General features: G+C 37.0%; 1 protein-coding gene and 1 long non-coding RNA gene across 3 annotated transcripts in view; one reads left to right on the forward strand and one right to left on the reverse strand.

The window, feature by feature from the left end:
* Positions 1 to 3,637: 3,637 nt before the first annotated feature.
* RAB10 (RAB10, member RAS oncogene family) overlaps positions 3,638 to 20,137 on the reverse strand; it is an 86,244-nt gene continuing 69,744 nt past the window's right edge. The window contains exons 3-6 of the mRNA XM_072770816.1: positions 16,768 to 16,906; positions 11,379 to 11,468; positions 10,775 to 10,876; positions 3,638 to 6,179 (exon numbers count right to left, since the gene is read on the reverse strand). Coding sequence (XP_072626917.1) covers positions 6,096 to 6,179; positions 10,775 to 10,876; positions 11,379 to 11,468; positions 16,768 to 16,906 — 415 coding nt within the window. The 3' untranslated portion in view covers positions 3,638 to 6,095. The remainder of the gene's footprint in view (positions 6,180 to 10,774; positions 10,877 to 11,378; positions 11,469 to 16,767; positions 16,907 to 20,137) is intronic.
* Positions 4,775 to 15,432, forward strand: LOC140601620 (uncharacterized). Of its 2 annotated transcripts, XR_012004615.1 has the most exons (5): positions 5,261 to 6,267; positions 7,550 to 7,644; positions 8,684 to 9,119; positions 9,685 to 9,795; positions 15,034 to 15,432. It is a non-coding gene; the product is annotated as an uncharacterized lncRNA (long non-coding RNA). The 2 variants fall into 2 exon arrangements; XR_012004614.1 differs by having other exon boundaries at positions 4,775 to 6,267; positions 8,684 to 9,795.

The raw sequence follows: 20,137 nt of genomic DNA on the forward strand, positions 1-20,137 counted from the left end.
CCTCTCTCTCTGCTCACCATCACCCCTGCTCACGCATGCACACTCTCAAAATAAACGAATCTTTTAAAAGAATTTAACCTCAACATCCTTTTAATAAATGTCCCCCACTGTTTAAGTAAAGCAAAGTTTTACCAAAACTGACACAGGGGGTGTTAATTAAGCAAAGAGATGGTAGAGGCAATGATCTGTTCCCTGACCTGTTTTGAGGCCTACAAGTAGCTAAGCACATTTGTGTAGAACTCTGGGTGACAGTTAAGGCTGTAACAATGGATTGGGGCGTGGAGAAGGCCCTCAACTGGTGGATCAGGTCAATTTACTCTTTTATTTCCGTGGAAGCATGGATGGTGACAGACTATATGATCAAAGCGTGACACATCCTTGCAGTAGGCAATGGGGTCACTGTAGATTCTTGAGGACCGTGGGGCCTTCAGAAGCTGAACCTTCTGATGTGTGCCAGAGGGACGAGGGGCGTGTCAGGGGGAGAGCAACACTAGGTGGTGAGTTAGGAAAGTAACTCAGTGGCCCAGAACAGTGGACCAAGTACCAAAATGAAAGTGGTGGGAATGTCAAGGGGAACACATGAGATAATGGAGGAAAAGTGAACAGTACTAGGTGACGATGAGGGGAAGAGTCCTCAGCAGTTGAGGTCTCAAAGCTGGGTGATTAGAAACTGAGACACAAGAATAGTAACGTCAACTCCCACATGAGCGATACATATTCTAGGAATTTCTTTACATAATTCTCTTCAAATATTGATTTCCAAGGTAATATGTAGGTGGCCTGTGTTGATTAAGAGGGATAGGGAGTGCCTCGCCCACACTCGGGTGTTCTCTTGGCTGCAGGGATGCGGGAGGGGCCATGGAGAAGGGCGCGACCTGGAGTGACTTCACACCCATCTGGCTCATCCCAGAGCGCTGGTCCCGGGGCAAGTTAGCGTCTTCTCCTCACAGCACCTCACTGCAGCATCTGCCTTCAAAACCTGCCAGACCTGTGGTTTCTGCAATTGCCGACACGACACTTGAGAGGCTTTGAAGAGTACTCCAAGCACGTCAGGAGAGGCACAGGTGAACGGCCTCTTCTGTGAGTCTGACCATTTCCACAGTGATACCCACTCTGCCACCTGCATGTCTGGTCTAAAAATGGACCTGTTCCACTTCCCACTGAGACCCTGTACCTCAGCACTCCCTGGACAGCTTATCTGGGACTGACTTCTCTCTAGCTCCAGTCAAAAGACGAGCTGTCATCATTTCGGAATTAAATAAGAATGGTAATTACCCTTTCTTGAAGAAGCAAGTCTACGGTCTACAGCAAACCAAATCACCAGAAAGCTACAAGCCTACACTTGATTACTTCGGCTCCTTGCAGAAATGCCACCATGGATTTGCAGTGTACTCTTCCATTTTATGGAAATTCACAAAAGTGACAGAGCAAAATGGCAAGCAAATTTATGCATTTAATGAACTTGCTTTGGAGACATTTTCACTTTGGAGGCCAATCAACTTTACTGATAGAAATTTCTGAATTTTGTGCTAGAGACTTTTTCTTAGCAACCATTCTAAGATGCACTAGGACTACATCTCTATCTCAGTGCTGGAAACCTCAGACCTAAATTCAGTGTTCCAGAAAAGCCCGAAGCCCTCAATTCCCCTATAGGAGTCTTAATCTTATATCAAGTTACATACATATTGTACTAATCATTTATTACAAACTATCTCAATTCCACCTAAGAATTTGGGATAAACTCTATCCAGCTACCTTCTTTCCCTTCTCCTGTATTTTGAGTTTTTTCACCATTTCGTGGTAGTGATTAATAAACACAGGTCCCCCTCAAATTCTAGTCTTAGAAAGTCAATTAAGAGAAATGTGAAAAGCAACTACTTTACTTTCAGCCAAAAGATGGTTTGAAGAAGCTAAATTACCCCCATTACAATCATTATAACCAAACCTTAAGACCTTATCCTGAGAAACTGGTAAGGTGAAGGTAAAAACAATGGTTTGCTTTCAAAATCCAACTCTAGCACCAAAGGGATGTGTAACCTTAAGCAGAGTACTATATCTGAGACTGTTTATTTTGTAAATAAATGGTATTTTGGATACCATCTCACCAGGTCACTGGGGATAGAACTCAAAGAACAAAGAACAGTGTCACAAGTACCTAGTAGGCTATTAGGCAAGAAATATTTTTTGGAAAGATTTTATTTATTTATTCATGAAAGACACACAGAGAGAGGCAGAGACACAGAGCGAGAAGTAGGCTCCCCACAAGGAGCCTGATGTGGGACTTGATCCCGGGCCCTGGGATCACGCCCTGAGCCGAAGGCGGGTGCTTAACCACTGAGGCACCCAGTGGTTATTCTGGGCAAGAAATATTCTTTCCCTTTCACATACGTGAACTTAAACCCTGTACTGCCTTTTGTCATTTTAGCCTGGTCCTATTCAAATCTCAATTAGCCTACTAACTTCCTATGTGATCAATCTCCAGAACCCTCCAGCTTCTTCTTTTTCCAATATACCTAGACTTGTTTTCCTCAAATACACACTGCTTTCACCACTCTTGAGGGCTTACCGGGATTCCCCATTGCCTATCTTTGTCCAGCTGGACTTCTGATTTCTCACATAAGCAAAGCCTGTTTCAAATTTACCTGTGGTCCCTTCTTAACCTTCCCATTAGTCTTATAGCCAATCAGTCTAGTTATCTAAGAACCAATTCACATCCCTCTTCCGTCAAAAAGCCACCCCAACTACTCTCAACTGAACTTGGTCTGAACAGCACTTAAAATCTCAATCACGACTAGTTGGCTTTCTTTCTTTCTAAGCTCTATACCCAATGCAGGGCTTAATCTCCCAACTCTGAGATCAAGAGTTGCATGTTCTATGGACTGGGCCAGCCAGGTGGCCCTCATTGGCTCTTATGTATGTTTAGCTAATGATTGTGTTTGCTTTCTAAACCAGATCTTGAATTTAGGGGCAGAGACCATGTTCTATTTTCCTATACCAGTCTCAAAAGAAGAATCATGGGTCTCACCCTAGACACAAAACAGAAAAAGTTGGAGAATGAATAAGGAAGCACTGGAAAAACACTCTTAGGTGATTCCTATCAATGCTGCAAAATGAGAAAACTTCTACACGTGATCTGTCTGGCAGAGATAAGCTTGTCAACAAATATTTATCTCTATTGATTAATAGTGCCCTAATATGGGATTAAGCTTTTCTTTATATAAAACAAAGCTGTCACTTATGGCTCACAAAAAAAGTGGGAAATACTTTTTTCATATAAGAGGATGGTCACCGCTGAAACAAGCATTCACCCTCCAAGATAAGAGCCGACCTTGGTGCCCCTGGGTAATCAGCTGTGGTCAGCTACAGTTGGCCTTTGGTACATTCTAGTGTTGCTGGATGGGGAGTGATAGTCACTGACTCTTTTGACACCAGGATGATTCTTTTTAGTGTCCCAGAGATTTCCATTTTTTATGTAGTTTCTTACAAAGATAGTTCTTGAAAACTTCCGGTTTTTCCTAGGCTGAGAAAGTTACTTCTCTTCTATCTGCCCCTCTAATATTGTTTGTTATTGTGTATTGTCTTCAGAAGTAATCCTCCATCTTCAACTCCATAAATAAATGAAAACCAAGCCACACAGTTGGAAATCAAGTTTTGTTTTTATATGAACAGAAGAAGACCATCTAGAAATATTTCAGTTTATTTAAATTGTTAAGTAGAATATGAAACCGAATTTGTAGCTAGTACCAGAGAATGGACTTAACTGTTTGGTGTTTAATGAGAACAGCTTCTACACAGGATCCCAAGAGACTTACAGAAAAAGGGGCAAAGCCCTAATATTAAGCAAATAAAACTCATGTTTCAAACAGGTTATACAAAAATTGATTTATACTCCATTTCCCTTTTTTTGATATTTAGAAAGTGCAGATTTAACAAAAGGTAGCCATATCCTTTCTATGTACAATGCCGATTATAATTATGCAAACAAAACTGTCAGTCTGTTACCCAAAAATCCCAGTGTTTAGCTCTCAAACCTTAAGTCACTGAATCGAATAAGGATTAAAGAGGGTTAAAAATAAAAAAGCTATTGCCACATTCCAGATGAAGGAAAGCAACACATACATTAAAATTAATCTAACAATAGTAGGTTTAACCTATAACTTTTCGAGAAGCTTAACATCATTTCATTATTATTTTTAGTGGAAAATTAGGGATTATTTGGCAATGCTGCTTTTACTAGTAAACAATGATAAAGTCAAGTGAAGGAAAAGCCTAACAACAACAACCAGTGAGGCATATAAAATTGTTTTTAGGGTACTATCTGAAAAATTCATGGATGTTTATAGCAGATACGTCCCTATGTTGTTGATGTGAGCCAAGAGAGCATTAAAATGCTATCCACGACACAGAAAGACTTTTCAATGGAAGCTGCTGTCCTAAACTCAGCCTCTGCTAGAAATGAATCATGCTATTCACAATTATTTCAACAAAGGTATCATCTTAGGATGCTAGCAGCATAGCAAACTTAACTTACCCTATCCTGATGATAAGCAATGAAGCAAAACTAGAAAAATGAAGTGAAAAAAGGACAGGGTTAGAGATAGCTGAAGATCTTATCTGTACATGAAAAGCCTTTTGTTGTCCTTTTCCCAAATCTATGGTAATACACGTTTTCCAAAGGGATGTGAAGACAGGACTTAAAAGTAATATTCTAAAGTATTTCTAATCTTAAGGTAAAGACAACTTAACACTGAAAAAGTGTTCTTCAAAGGCCAAATCTCAGTATATTTGGCAAACATGTTAATAAATTTCACTCCTCCTCCTTCCCACCATTTAAAAACAAACAAACAAACCTTTACTGGGCTACCAAACTGCTAGAGGAGTTGCCAAAATGGAGACTACTCAAATTTCGGTTAAGAGATTTATTCTAGGAAAGTGAATAGGCTATACACCTAATTAGAAAGACAAACCACAACACCCTCCAAACACTAGTGCATGCAATTAACTCTTCCATTTCATAAACTCGGTGGATAGAAAGGGAACAAAGAGGGAAGGAGAAGAGGAGCATGAAGTAAAAGAGTGAATGGAGGAATCCGGGGCAGAAGTTTTAAGGGAGAGAGAAAATGAGAGGAAGACATTTGAGAGTAGTAGGCAGTTAGAATTGATCTTTCAGTTTACTTATTAGCAAGTTAAATCAGTACTTTATGTTAAACTTGAAAAACCTACTAGTTTGCCCCTTTCATTTTTAAATAACTCATACCATTGGATGGTGGGGGAGGGAGGAGCAAATAAAGCAGCATGCAGGAAGACAGACACAAGGAAAAAGTGGCCAAAGAGAAGAACTGGTGGCAGGAATAGCTTTAAATATCAAGGCCACTTAAAATAAGACTCAGCAAACCAAAGCTATCATTTCTGCATTACCCTTTGTCCTCAATTAACTACTTTGAAAATTACAGCCAAGCAAACCACAAACATTTCAATGGTTTATGTTTGGATGATATGTATGTCTCCTGCACATGCTTCCACCAAAACAAACAAACAAACAAAATAAAGGGAAAACCAAAGAAGTTCCTTTCCACATAAGGCACAGGACAAAATTAATCCCATTTACACATTCAAGGCGAAAATGAGTGTTTTCCTGGCTTTTGTTTGTTTCTTTTGCTATCACATGTCTATAGATTATAGGGACTCAAGCACATTATCCATGACAGAAAATTCCACTGTTGTACAAAATAAAATTGTTAATTCTAACTTTTATTCTTATACAATTTGCAGAATAGAGTTGAAATGATTGCTATAGGTTTTAATGTTGATAAGAAGAACTGGACTATAATACAACTGAAATGCAGTGGTGAGCTGAGCAAGTACATTTAAAAATGAAGTCACAGACATGATTTTTCTATACATTTTCTTGTTTGAAGAAAATTATAAAGTCAGCAAGCAGTCACGGATGAAAGAACAAATAAAACAGGTGGATTGGAGAGTTAAGATGAGGAACAAAAATATCTGTTTAGAGTTAAAAATGGACAGAGTGGTTTATTTTGCAGCAAGAGGAAAAAACAGGGTGGTGGATGGCAACTGACGGAACAGGAGAACGCTCAGCAACATTTGCTCTTCCAGCCTGTCACGCCGCCTCCACTGCTGATATCTACATTTTCACTGTTGGGCTCTTTTACAGGGGTCTGGAACAAACACACAAGGAAAGCAACCCATGAAAAAACATTGCTACAGAGAAATCAAGATTTAACCACCAGAAATATTCTCATAAAGGTAACAAAATGTAACTAGTCACCTGAGATAGGTTTTCTCTCCCATGCAAAGTGAAGATTCAGCAGCTTTGTTTCTGCTGCCATTTCACCTGCTTACCCCAAGTTCTGAACTGTCTAGAGGCCTCTAGACACCCCTGTAATAAAGCTTTCAATATCTTTTCTGCTCTAATTTGCATAGAGGTTTGCTCTTAGCCCTGACCCCCTGAGTATCTAGAACTTAAAAAGCATTATCAAGCGTATGTATAAAACCTGATGTTGGGTCAAGTCTAACCTCAGAGAAGTAAAACAGCCCCTTCTGTCTGGTTACTTGCCTTTTGAGACTGAAGCTTGAAATACTCTATCATAGTTCTATTTATTTTTCTATCATAGTTTTAAAAAGGCAATCTCAACAATGATATACTAACATTAAATGGAGGAAAAAGAATAGGGCAGAATGCAAAGTTGTGTAATTCATGTTAAAAATGGATATAGAAAAAAAAATCAAAAGGAAAGACACCAAATGTCAATAGGAGAAAACTCTCAGGTACTGGGTTTATGAGTGATTTTATTTTCTTCTATGAATAATCCTGTATTTCCCCAATAACCTAAATATTAGTTTTAAAATCAGAAGAATATACTATTTTTAATGGATAGCCTAGTCTTTACAGTATGCATGAAAAGAACATTTTAACAGCTTACATACAGTAAAGCATACAAATCTTAATTGTGCTTAGATTTTTAGTATATAATATGAAGCTAGCAGCTCAAAATATAGAATGTAATACTCCCAGAAGGCTCCCCTGTGCCCCTTTCCAGCCAGTTACCACCCTCCTAAAGGTAATCAGTACTCTCATTTCTGTCACCAGGGATTAGTTTGTTTTTTTTTTTGTTCTTGACCTTCAAATATATGCAACCATGTTTTATGTATTCTTTTATGTATGATTCTCTTTACTCAGCATCAGTCTGTGAAATTTACCCAGGCTGTTTTATTGTGTTAACAGTAGTTCATCATGAATGAAATTTTAAAAGTTAAGATATAACTAGAATGTATTCTCTCATGGCAATATAAGGGAAAGTTAAAGTAACCCAGGGGGTAAAACTTAAAATATTATAAAAAGTCATGTAGCCCAAGAGAAGCCCTACTTAAACTCATAAGGAGGTGAAATTTTGACTTGCGCTTTGAGCTCACCTACCTACTCTTACTGCCCAATGGGATTCTTCTCATTGTATGTTAAAATTTCAAGTTTTGCATTAAAAAAATCTTTGTGAGTTTTCCTGAACAACCAACTTTACTCCTATTGCAGATCTTGAGAAAAATGTACGGAAGAAGATAAAGAGGCCAGTCAGCATATATCCCACAACAAAAGAATATGGTTATACAGGAAATATTCTTTCTCTGGTAATTTTCACATGTGGGTCAGTTAAAAGTACATGGGTGTTTAAAAAAACAAAATACATGGGTGCTTGTAACCAGGGAGGTCACTATATTAATTAGCACCTCACTCACAGTCTATCCTTTTACAATTTAACTTAGATCCTTGAAAGAGACTCTCTGAAAAAAAGAATTATCCCGTGCAGAGTAAAATATTTTAAAGCCAAAAGTATTAAATTTATTAAATACATGAAAACTGTTCCTAGCCAAAAATAAGGGCGAATAACCAGATTTAAAAAGTGAGCAAAGTTTACAGAAAAGGAAATACAAAAGTGATTCTTAAACCTATCTTTAAAAATGCTCCCCATACTCTTTAAGAGAGCTACAAATTAAATATACATTTTTAAAAAATCTGCCAGGCTGGGAAAGATCTGTAAGTCTTACAATCCATTATGTGGCTAGTGTGAGTAAACAATCTCATCCATTGCCAGAAGGAGTGTAAATGGGTACAAGCCTCATACCAACATACGGCAGCATGTAACAGAATTATAAAAATGTACACATATGCTCTTTGGCCACTTCTAGGATTCTGTCCTTCATATACTTGAACATAATCATAGTCTTGCAAAATGGTTTAAAATTAAGATTATTCACTGCCATACAATTTATGAGATCATAAGGCTGAAAATCACCTGAATGTCCCTCACTGAAAAACATGTTTAATTATGACATATCCACTCAAAGGAATAGCATTCAATTATTTTAAAAGTGGAATTATTTTACTTATTTTAAGTGCCAGAGTACATGTTGCCCTGTTTAAAAAAAAAAAAAAAAGGTGGGAATAAAATATATATTCAAATTTACTCATATATAAATAATTAAGAAGTTAATTACATTGATTACCTGTGGGGGAAGAATGAGAAGTTGAGGGAATGTGGTGGGAAACTTCCCTGTACTTTCACTCTCTTTAAATGTTTGAACCACGAGAGTGAATACCTATTCAAATAAGTTAAAAATGTTTTAAATCGCTTTCATTCTAAAATTAATTTTTCTTTTATCAACTCAGGAGAGAAATCATGACACAGAAAGCTGCTCGCCAAGAAGCACTCCTGTATTTCCCATACACTAATTTAAAGCATGTTTATGTTTGATGTTTTAACTCCTAACTTTACCATATTGAAAAGCGTATGTATGTGTATGGGGAAAAAATGGGATCTCACATTGGGGCCTGCCTATAAGAGGAAGACTCCAGACTGAGATCTTAATTGGTGATTCCATACTTTTAAACCTCTAACTAATGTGATAACAAGGAAGATCTATCAACCACGGGGACACAGATTATAAGACTACATAAACTTTATTTTTTTTTTAATGTCAAGATTAATGAGAAGACCAACGGATACAGTGTAGACAGAAAAAAAAAATCAAAAACAATGGAGAAAACTAAAAAATCCAGAAAGAGAAAGAACACAAGAGACAAGAGTATTTCAATAAGTGTTATGGTAAATTCTGTGGGTATAAGAATAATTTTTCACTGTGACCTACCAAACTCTGAAATACAAAGTATTCCACAACTAAGTTATTTTTCTATTCCTGTTATTCTTTTCATTTAATTAAAAATATGAACATTTTCCCTTGTCCACCGAGTACTTGACTTCTTTATTTTATTTTTTTTTCCTCACAGGCATATTTTCAAATATAAAAATGTATTTCCACAAGGAATTCCAAGAGGTTTTGGCTTTATATACTTGTGAAAGAGTATTTTTTAAATTTTAATTTTTTATAACTTTAAAAAGACACATTAAAATTTCTGAACAAAACTATATAAACATATGGGTCATTGAGTAATTGTGTTCTCTACCTCCTTCTCCTTACTACCATCACCCACTTGGAATACTTACTACTTAAGAGTTTGGTATAGATCCTTACAGATCTTTGTTTTGCTAAATAAACCAAATGGGTGTGCACATGCATTTGCATGTGTGTTTGGTAAGATATATAATTTTAAAAAGATCATATTACACGTATTATATCCTAACTTGCTTTTTATTACTCAATATATTATAGATACCAGGATATCAGCAGATGTGGAAGGGCACAACTTTTGCTTTAGAGTTCCTGTGAAAAGCAGTAACTGGTGACATTTTTCTGGTTTGAACACACAATTATAGTTAACAGGTAACTACATTTCACTATTAAAAAAATAAGTTGTTGATTTCTCTGAAATTTCACTAGATGTATATTTGAGATCCCATCACTATTATGTTTTATGGATAGATTGGTTTTGAAAAAATACTGTTATTTCAATTATAAAAATAGGATGGTTACCAGAAGCAATTAAATTTTCTCCTATACACAATTAAATTTTTTCATATACAATGCCTGCTTCTCCTTTAGGAGCTATGTCAGATTTCTTTTCTGTTTTTAAGTGCATTTAAATGTACCTTAGATTGAATAAATAACTCAGAATTTATAACCAAATCTGCGTATTAAATCTACTCATTTGAGGAAAAATATGAATTAGACTTCTCAATTTTGCTACAAGTTACTCATATTGGTAGGTATGCGATTCACAAATTGAAGCTAAACTAACTGAAGTAAAATGAATTCCCTGGGATCATGTTTCAGCAATTTTTAAAATATCGCAGATTGACATAACTGGCTAAATGAAATACAGGGATGGATTTACGGCACTTATTCAGTATATAATATATATATGCTCTTTACTGGCACATATGAGAAATGACTATATATATGACTATATATCACAGAATCAAGTGATTCTGTAGCAGTAACTATTACCTTAAATTCTAAGAAATTACAGCAATGCAAAGAATGTATAAAAGAAGTGAGTCCAAAAGTAAACAGAAGAGTCATAAGACCACGGACAAGACAAAAAGTTGAAAAAAGGGGTATAAAACCGGAGAATTGAGAGTCAGTGTGGGAACTCAATGGTGTTACTACTGACCAGATGCTAGAGATTTCTAATAGCTCACTGCTCCCCTGTTCCGTTTCTACTTCACTTTAGAGGGTTAGTTACTTGTGACAGGTAAACATGTAGGAACAATACCATCCAAATCTAATTCTGTATGTTAATCCATTACTTCAAAAAAGAATTGTGACCCTGGGCACCTTGGGAGTAAAAATTGGATCTTACCTTTCGAAGGATATCTTCAGCTAATGTGAGGAAAGCCTTTTCGATGTTTATATTTGCTTTTGCACTAGTCTCAAAAAATCTAATACCATGCTCCCTTGCAATCTAAAATAGAAGCAAAATGTCATGATAAAACTATCAAGCATAGAGTGCCAACTGATGACTTTAGCATCCTGTATGAAACATTATTATTCTAAAGGCAGCAGTCCCTACTAGGTTATATAAAACAAAATACTTCAATGGGTCATGATTCAAACGGTCAAGTTCTTTCAAAAATAAGTAAACAAAAATAACAAAAGAACTTTATCCCTTCGGGAGTTTACTTCAGATACTTAAAGTCTTAAGCTAAAAAACTGAGAATCATTGATTAGTACTTTCCCTCCTTATAGTTCAAATACAGCTAAAAATACTACTACCACAGATTTGATTCTCCCACACTTGCTAGATATGCACTGGAAAAATTCACTCAAATGATAAACTGCTTCTCACAACATTTATAAAACAATGGGAATAGCTCAGCACACTCCATTACCACTACCAACAATCAAATGCAGTACCATCTTCACAAAGAAAGGACAGCATATTAGTTTCATTCAGAGCTTTTTACCTGCTCTCCTTTTCCTTTAGGTACAACTCTTTTATCGTCCATATCACATTTGTTTCCTAGTAACATTCTTTCCACATCTTCATTGGCATGCTATAATGGAATGAAAATTTAATTTACACACTACCACGACTTACATCTTAATAGTCTCTTGTTTTTCTCAATTTTCAGTGTCACTTTTATAATCTGTAAATTTTAAAGCAATCACCCTGAAAGCACCCTATGTTAAAAGCCTATACAAATGCGTAAATTACTTAGAAACACAATTCCTAAGACGTACGGCTATCAAATATTATTTTACCCTAACAGGAGGCTGGTCTAGTTTCTAGATATATTCTCATCAAAAGAGAAGATATAGGCAAAAGATCTGAAACTGGAATGAATCCCTTATGCATAAGTTAAACCCAAGGTGGACCATGATTTTAGATAATGAATATCACCCAGTAGAAGCCTTAATTAAAAATTCTACAGAGTTCTTAAAATCTCAAAAAACTACACTGCTAGAGCACAAGAAGATCCCATGCAGAAAAATCAGTTAAAAACAAATATTTGCTCCACTGAAATCCTGACATCATTTGCACAAATAGAAAAATCCATCCCTAAAATTCATATGTAATCTCAAGGGACCCTGAAAAACAGGCAAAATGATGTTGAAAAAGAAGTACGAAGTTGGAAGATTCATACTTACTTCCTGATCTCAAAACTTACTACAAAGCTACAATAATCAAAACAGTGTGCTCTGGCATAATGATATATACATAAATAGACAGAATATAGAGCCAAGAAATAATCCCTTGCATGCATGATCAAAAGATTTTCAACAAGAGTGTCAAGCCCACTCAATGTGGGAAAGAAAGAATAGTCTTCTTTAAAACTGGTGCTGGGCATACCAGATATCAATACGTGAAAGAATAAAGTTGGACCCTTAACTTACACAATATACAAAAATGAACTTGGGGCGCCTGGTGGCTCAGCTCATGATCCCAGGGTCCTGGGATGGAGTCCTGCATAGGGCTCCCTGCTCCACGGGAAGCCTGCTTCTCCCTCTCTCTCTGCCTGCCATTCCCCCTCCTTGTACTCCCTGTCAAATAAATAAATAAAATCTTAAAAAAAAAAAATCAAAACAAAAATGAACTCAAAGTGGATCAAAGGCCTACATATAAGACCTAAAACTATAAAACTCATAAAAGAAAATATAGGAGAAATTTTTATGACATTTGATTTGGCAATGGTGTCTTGGATATGACACCAGAAGTATAGGCAACAAAAGAAAAAATAGGCAAATTTTACTTCACTAAAATTAAGAACTTTTGTGTGTCAAAGGTCTCTATTAAGAGTGAAAAGACGGGATCCCTGGGTGGCGCAGCGGTTTAGCGCCTGTCTTTGGCCCAGGGCGCGATCCTGGAGACCCAGGATCGAATCCCATGTCTGGCTCCCGGTGCATGGAGCCTGCTTCTCCCTCTGCCTATGTCTCTGCCTCTCTCTCTCTCTCTCTGACTATCATAAATAAATAAAAATTTAAAAAAAAAAGAGTGAAAAGACAACCAACCCCCAGAGTAAGAAAAATATTTGCAAATCATCTATCTTTGGTCCAATACTCCTTTCCCTGCATGTCTCTACAGCCAAGGTAGTTAGGTTCTCTAGATAACAAAAAGTAATTTGAGATTTGATTTGTCTTAAATTTGAATCCATCACATGCTTTCCACCAGCCCTATCCTTTTATGAGCAACTTTTACTTATTTCTTCAGATCTCAGCTTAAATGTCATTCCTCATATCAAGATTGTTTGGCTATTCCAGGTCCCCTGGCCTGCACCTCCATATGAATTTTAAGATTAACTTGTCAATTTCTGCCAGCTCACCCACCCCACCCCCCAAATTCCCAAGAGAGTAGGTGGGATTTTGACAGGAATTACACTGAATCTGCAGATCACGTTGGCTAGTGCTGCCATCTTAACGATGTGAAATCTTCCAATTCATAAACATGGGGTGTCTTTCCAATTACTCAGATCTTTCATTTCCTTTTAACATTTTATGGTTTTCAGTATTTAAGTCTTGTATGTCTTTGGTTAAAATTTTCCTAATTTTTCTTCTTTTTGATGCCACTCTAAATGGACCTATATTCTTAATTTCATTTTTGGATTATTCACTGCTAGTATGTAGAAATTCAATTGATTTTTATATACTGATCTTGTTTTAGCAGTTTTATTTTTTGGTTTGTGCATGGTTTTTTTTTTTTTAAGTTTTTAGTTATTTGACAGAGAGAAACAAAGCAGGAAAGCCCAAGAACAGGGGGAGCAGCAGAGGGAGAGAGAAACCAATGTGGGGCACAATCCCAGGACCCAGGGATCATGACCTGAGCCAAAGGTAGTTGCTCAACTGACTGAGCCACCCAGGTGCCCCTATGTGCATGGTTTCCTTAGGATTCTTTTTTTTTCTTTTTAAGATTTTATTTATTTGAGAAAGAAAGAGAGGGGGCATGCACACAAGCAGTGGGAGTGGTAGGGAGGTGAGAGAGAAGCAAGCTACTCACAGAGCAGGGAGCCCAACGCAGGACTGGATCCCAGAATCCTGGGATCATGACCTGAGCCATAGGTAGATGCTTAACCAACTGAGCCACCCAGGCACCCCTCCATAAGATTTTCTGAATACAAAAATCTCATTACTTACATATACAGTTTTCCTTCCCAATCTGGGTTTCTCCCTTTTCTTTTTGCCTAATTGCCCTGGCTAGAACCTCTACTACAATTCTGAGCAGAAGTGGCATACTTCTCATTTTTGTGATTGTAAGGGCAGGTATGATGCTGACTGTGGGATTTTCACAGATGTCCTTTACTAGGCTAAGGACATTCTTTTCTATTTCTAGTCTGTGAGTGTTTTTATCATGAAAGGGTGTCGGATTTTGTCAAATTTTCATGGAGTCTGTTGGAACGATTGTATGGCTTTTTGTCTTTTATCACGATGGTGTACTACAGGGGTGCCTGGGTGGCTCAGTCAGTTATGCATCTGCCTTCAGCTCAGGTTGTGATCTCAGGGTCTTGGAATCAACCTCCACATCAGGCTCCCTTCTCAGCAGGGGTCTCCTTCTCCCTCTCCCTCTGCCCCTCCCCACTGCTTATTCTCTCTCAAATAAATAAATAAATAAATAAAATCTTAAAAAAAAAAAAAAAAGATGGGTGTATCACACACTGATTGATTTCTTATATTGAACCACCCTTGCAATATATAATCCTTTTTAAAATGTTGGTGGATGGGAGACGTCTGAGTGGCTCAGTGGCTGAATATCTGTTTTTGGCTCGGAGCGTGATCCCAGAGTCCCGGAGATGGAGTCCAGCATGGGGTTCCCAAAGGGAGCCTGCTTCTCCCTCTGTCTATTTCTCTGCCTCTCTATCTCTCATGAATAAATAAAATCTTAAAAAAATATATGTTGGATCAATTTAGCTTTTTTTCATTTAGTTAAAGCTTTAATTTCTATAACAAAGTGAAAATTAGGCAACACCAATCTCTTATATGTCAGATATGTTGGAAAACTGAAGCCATCAGGCCTATGAAGTTAAATATATAAGGCTCTAATATTTAGACATTAAAAACACATTTGGCCTTAGTCCTCTGGCACTTACTCCTAACTTCCCAAGTGACAGAGTATCTTTTGTTGTTTAGAATAGGGTCCTTGCTGCTTACCTACATTTAGGCTAATGAAGAACTAAGGCAGAGGGCGGCTGATCTCCAGAGCTTCACAAAGGAAGCTGGTCACCAGAGGAACCATTCGTGATTAAAGAATTAGAACTTTCAGCTGCCACTCCTCTACTTACCAGGAGGTGAACGGGACTAGAGATTAAGTTTAATCACCAGAGGCCAATGATTTATTAACTAACTATACCTATGCAGTAAAACTCGGATCAAATCTCTGCAACAATAAAGTTAGGGGACCTCTTCTAGGTTGGTGAACACATCAAAAATGCCCAGAGGGTGACATACCCAGAGATGGATGGCATGGAAGCTCTGTGTTCCCCAATTCCCATACGCTTCCTTTACATCTCTTCTATTTAGCTGTTCCTGCACTGTATCCTTTATAATAAAATTATAAATGTAAATACAACACTTTCCTGAGTTCTAGGAGTCATTCAGCCAACTATTGAACCCAAAAGTGGATCCTGGGAACCCCCAAACTTGCCAAGTCAGACGAAGTGTGGGTAGCTGAGGGGTCCAGGACTTAACATCTGAAAGAAGGGCAATTTTATGGGACAGAGTCCTTACATTTGGGGGTCTGACACTAAGGCTGGGTAGTTAGTGTCAGGATAGGACTGAACTGTAGAAAATCCAGTTCATGCCACAGAATTTGGAAAACTGGTTATTGTTGGAACAACACTGCACAGTGTCTTTATCAATTGCTCCTACTACACGTGCTAACTTGGCTGAATTATAAAATAAAGGCTGAGGAAATCCAAAATGGAGCCTTTTGTTTCAAAATCTGCTACGATCAACTGATAATAGTAACACACTTTCAAGATTTATTGCAGCGATGGAAAAGTTATTAATGAACTGTCAGGATTGCTACCATTGAGATATCATTATCTTGTGTCTAATACTACCTTAAAACTAGGTCTTCTAGCCAAAACTGCTTTAAAGAGTTAGTCTTAAGGAAATTCAAAGCTTAGAAGACTGCAGTAGGACATGAAAAATTATTTCAACAAGAAGCTAGACCTATATTGCAGGACAGAAACAGATCTGCTTTGACATGTATTTTACTTTTTAAAACTGACATCTTCACATGCGATGATATGGCACTATTTTCTTGGGTTTTTACCACATCACTACTCTGTATCTTTCAAAATACCTAGAAGTGATACATTTCTGTTGTTTTAAATTACTACTAAAAATGTAATCTATTCATTTAATAAAAATCTACCAACAAAGAATTCATTTAAAAAGCGGTATGAGGAAAAAAAAAAAAGGTATGTGGGCAGCCTGGGTGGCTCTGCGGTTTAGCGCCACCTTCAGCTCAAGGCGGGATCCTGGAGACCCGAGATCGAGTCCCACATCAGGCTCCTGCATGGAGCCTGCCTCTCTGTCTCTCATGAAAACATAAATATAATATTTTTAAAAAATAAAAAGAGGTATGTAAAACCACTGGTAGCTTCTACATGGGGCCATCTTATAAGAAGGCTATATAGAATTTTGGAATAAGTAATTGCTTTGGATGGGGTTCTAGAAAGACTTACCCAAAAATTTAAGAGAAAGGTAGGCAAAATATAACATTAACCTTTAAGAAGTAAAATAACTCAATAATAATGATAGTACATGATATCCTAAACATAATTTAGAATTATTTATCCTTAGCTAAACATAAAAATGTGTCTTTATAAAAGGATTTATACAATTTCTAGGTCTTACCTCATCTATGTTTCTAAGCCATTTGCTGATGTTTTCAAAACTTTTACCATTGGTGATGTCATATACTAGCATGATACCCATTGCTCCTCTGTAGTAGGAGGTTGTGATGGTGTGAAATCGCTCCTGGCCTGCTGTATCCCTGAAAAAAAGAAACAAAAAAAAAACACCAAAAAACAGTAATAATTTGTATTAAGCATTCTGATATTATTACATTCTAGATATATTCATGACCTACCTACAGTGAACAAAAACCTGGAAGGGAAAAATCCTAGAAAAATGACATGTAAACTCTTGGAGCTTATTTTAAAATGAACACCAGGGGCACCTGGGTGGTTCAGTCGGTTAAGCATCTGCCTTCCACTCAGGTCATGATTCTTTCCTCAGGTCATAATCCCAGGGTCCTGGGATAGAGCCCCACATCGGGCTCTCTGCTCTAGCAGGGAGCCTGCTTCTCCCTCCCCCTCTCCCTCTGCCTGCTGCCCCACCCCACCCCACTTGTGCTCTCTGTGAAATAAATAAAATCTTAAAAAAAAAAAAATCAAACAACAGTAAGTGTGCTAAAAACTCTTGAAATTCCATTTTATTCAGTGATCTAGTTCTAAAATATAACACCAAAACGTGAATGTTTAGAACATTAAAGGATTACAACATAGTACAGCCACGTTTACCTTTAGGATCGTTTACAAAATATTGTAAAGTTAATCTCATTTTTAAGTAACAAAATGGAAATATGTAAATAGAATCTTTTCAATTCCTTCATGCCAGAGATCTAAGATATATATTTTGCTCCTGTAATTTTCCCCTCTTGTTCGCATCACTAATTTCTTCCTTTTATGAATCATTCTCATCAGCATACATACATGTTTACTATCTCCTACTTTTCGAAAAAAGCAAAATTGAAAAAACCCCACAGTACACACACACACGAGTGTAAAAAAAAGTGAACTCTAAATAAGGTCTTTTGATTTTATCAATGTAAATTTTCTGGTTTTGCTTTCATATTGTGGTGTAAGATGTTACCATTGGGGAGAGCTGGGTGAAGGATACACAAGACTTTTTTGTACTATTTTTGTAACTTCCTGTGAGGCTATAATTATTTTAAAATAAAAGTTAAAAAACAAAGTCTGCTGGGGAGGGGAACAGAGAAATGTGTTAATTGGAGCGATGTAGGGTTCAGAGATGTACAGATTTGTGTGATCACCAACACAAACAAGATAGAAAACTGTTGTAGCACCCCTCATCTCCTATAGTCCCTACACTCTGGCCAATAATCTGTTTTCCGTATCTGTAATTCTGTCATTTCCAGAATGCTATATAAATGGAATCATGCCATATACAACCTTTTGAAATGGTCATCTTTCCCTTTTTCACCATAAGCTCTTTGAGATCTATTCAAGTTGTTGCATGTAATACTAATCTATTCCATTTTATTGCTGAATAGTATTCCATTGTATGTACATATCATAATTTGTTTAATTACTCACCTGTGGAAGGACACTGGGTTGTTTCCAGTTTTTGGCCATTACAAGTAGGGTTGCTATGAATATTATATACAAGTTCCCATGTGTATATCAGTTTTAATTTCTCTGGGATGAATACCCAGGAATGTTATTGCTGAGCCTTATGATAATACATATTGAAATTTATAAGAAACTGCCAAGCTTTTCTAGAGTGGCTGTACCACTTTACATTCCATCAAGCAATGTAACAGATCCAGTTTTTCTGCATCCATCAGCATTTGGTGTTGTTACTATTTTTTATTTTAATCTAATAAACAGGTGATGCTTCATGGTCATTTAAATTTGTATTTCTCTATGGCTAATGATAGTGAACATTTTTTCATGCAATTATTTGCCATCCATATATTCTCTCTGGTGAAATGGCTGTTCTTGTCTTCTGCCCATTTTCTAATTGGATTGCTTTTCTTTTTGAAACACTGCTGCATGTTGAGAATTGAGTCTTTTGAGAGTGAAAGTTTGAATACTGAAATCCAATTTACTTATTTTTAAAAAATCTTTGATGAATCATGGCTTTAGTGCTATATCTAAGAACTTTTTGCCTTAAGTTTTAGGTCCCAAAGATTTTGTTTTCTTCTAAAAGAATATGGTTTTACATTTCACATTTAAATTGATGATACACTTTCGAGTTAATTTTTGTACAGGGTGTAAATTTTAAGCAGAGGTTCACATTTTTACTTATGGATATCCAACTACTCTAGCACCATTGTTGAAAATGTTGAGGAAAGAGCCTTTCTTTGAATTGCTTTTTGTACCTTTGACAAAAATCAATCAACCATGACCCAGTTCTATTTCTGGGTTTTTCTTTTTCTTCCAATGACCTATGTGTTTATGCCTCCCTCAATACCATACTGTCTTGATTACTGTAGCTAAATAAAGTCTTAAAACCAGATAGATTCCTCTCACTTATTTTTGTCAAGAGTTGTTTTGGCTAACCTAGCCTTTCCATATAAGTTGCTGTTTTTAGGTAGGCTCTATGCCCAGTATGGAGCCCACTGCAGGCCTTGAACTCACACGTGTCAGATCAAGATCTGAGCTGAGATCAAGAGCCAGGTGCCTAACCAACTGAGCCACCCAGGTGACCCTCCATATACATTTTAAAACCAGCTTGTCGGGATCCCTGGGTGGCGCAGTGGTTTGGCGCCTGCCTTTGGCCCAGGGCGCGATCCTGGAGACCCGGGATCGAATCCCACATCAGGCTCCGGGTGCATGGAGCCTGCTTCTCCCTCTGCCTGTGTCTCTACCTCTCTCTCTCTCTCTCTCTGTGACTATCATAAATAAATAAAAATTAAAAAAAAAAATAAATAAAACCAGCTTGTCTATACCTACAAAAAATATCTCCCTAGCAAACTTCTTTAAAGAGTTCTCTAATTTCTGTCTTCCCAAATTCATTCCTCAACCAATTCTGACTACTGCTACTACTATTCTACAAGACTGTTCTTCTTCAAAAGGTCTCTGAAAACAACCTCTGATAGCTAAATCCAGGATTTAGTTCCTTTTTATATATTTTAATCATTCATTAGGATGCCATAAAATTGACCACTTTCCTTTCTTGAAACAGTTTATTATCATGGCTTTTATGACAATACATGTTTCTGCTCTTAGTTCTATGGCACTGACTGCTCAGTCTCAGTAACTTTTACTGGCATTCTAACATTCAGAGATATAGTAGATGACACTATCTACATAGTAGCCAAAGCAATCTTCTTTAAATATATGTCTGATCACACCATTTTTTTGCTTAAAACTTCCAATAGCTTCAATGGGGAAAGAAAAGGTTTTTCCACAAATGGTGCTAAAACAACGGTTATCTCCATGTGAAAGAATGAAGCTGGACCCCTACACTTTAACCA

The sequence above is a fragment of the Canis lupus genome, chromosome 12 (genome assembly GCF_048164855.1).
Source record: "Canis lupus baileyi chromosome 12, mCanLup2.hap1, whole genome shotgun sequence".
In the NCBI taxonomy this organism is placed as follows: Eukaryota; Metazoa; Chordata; class Mammalia; order Carnivora; family Canidae; genus Canis; species Canis lupus.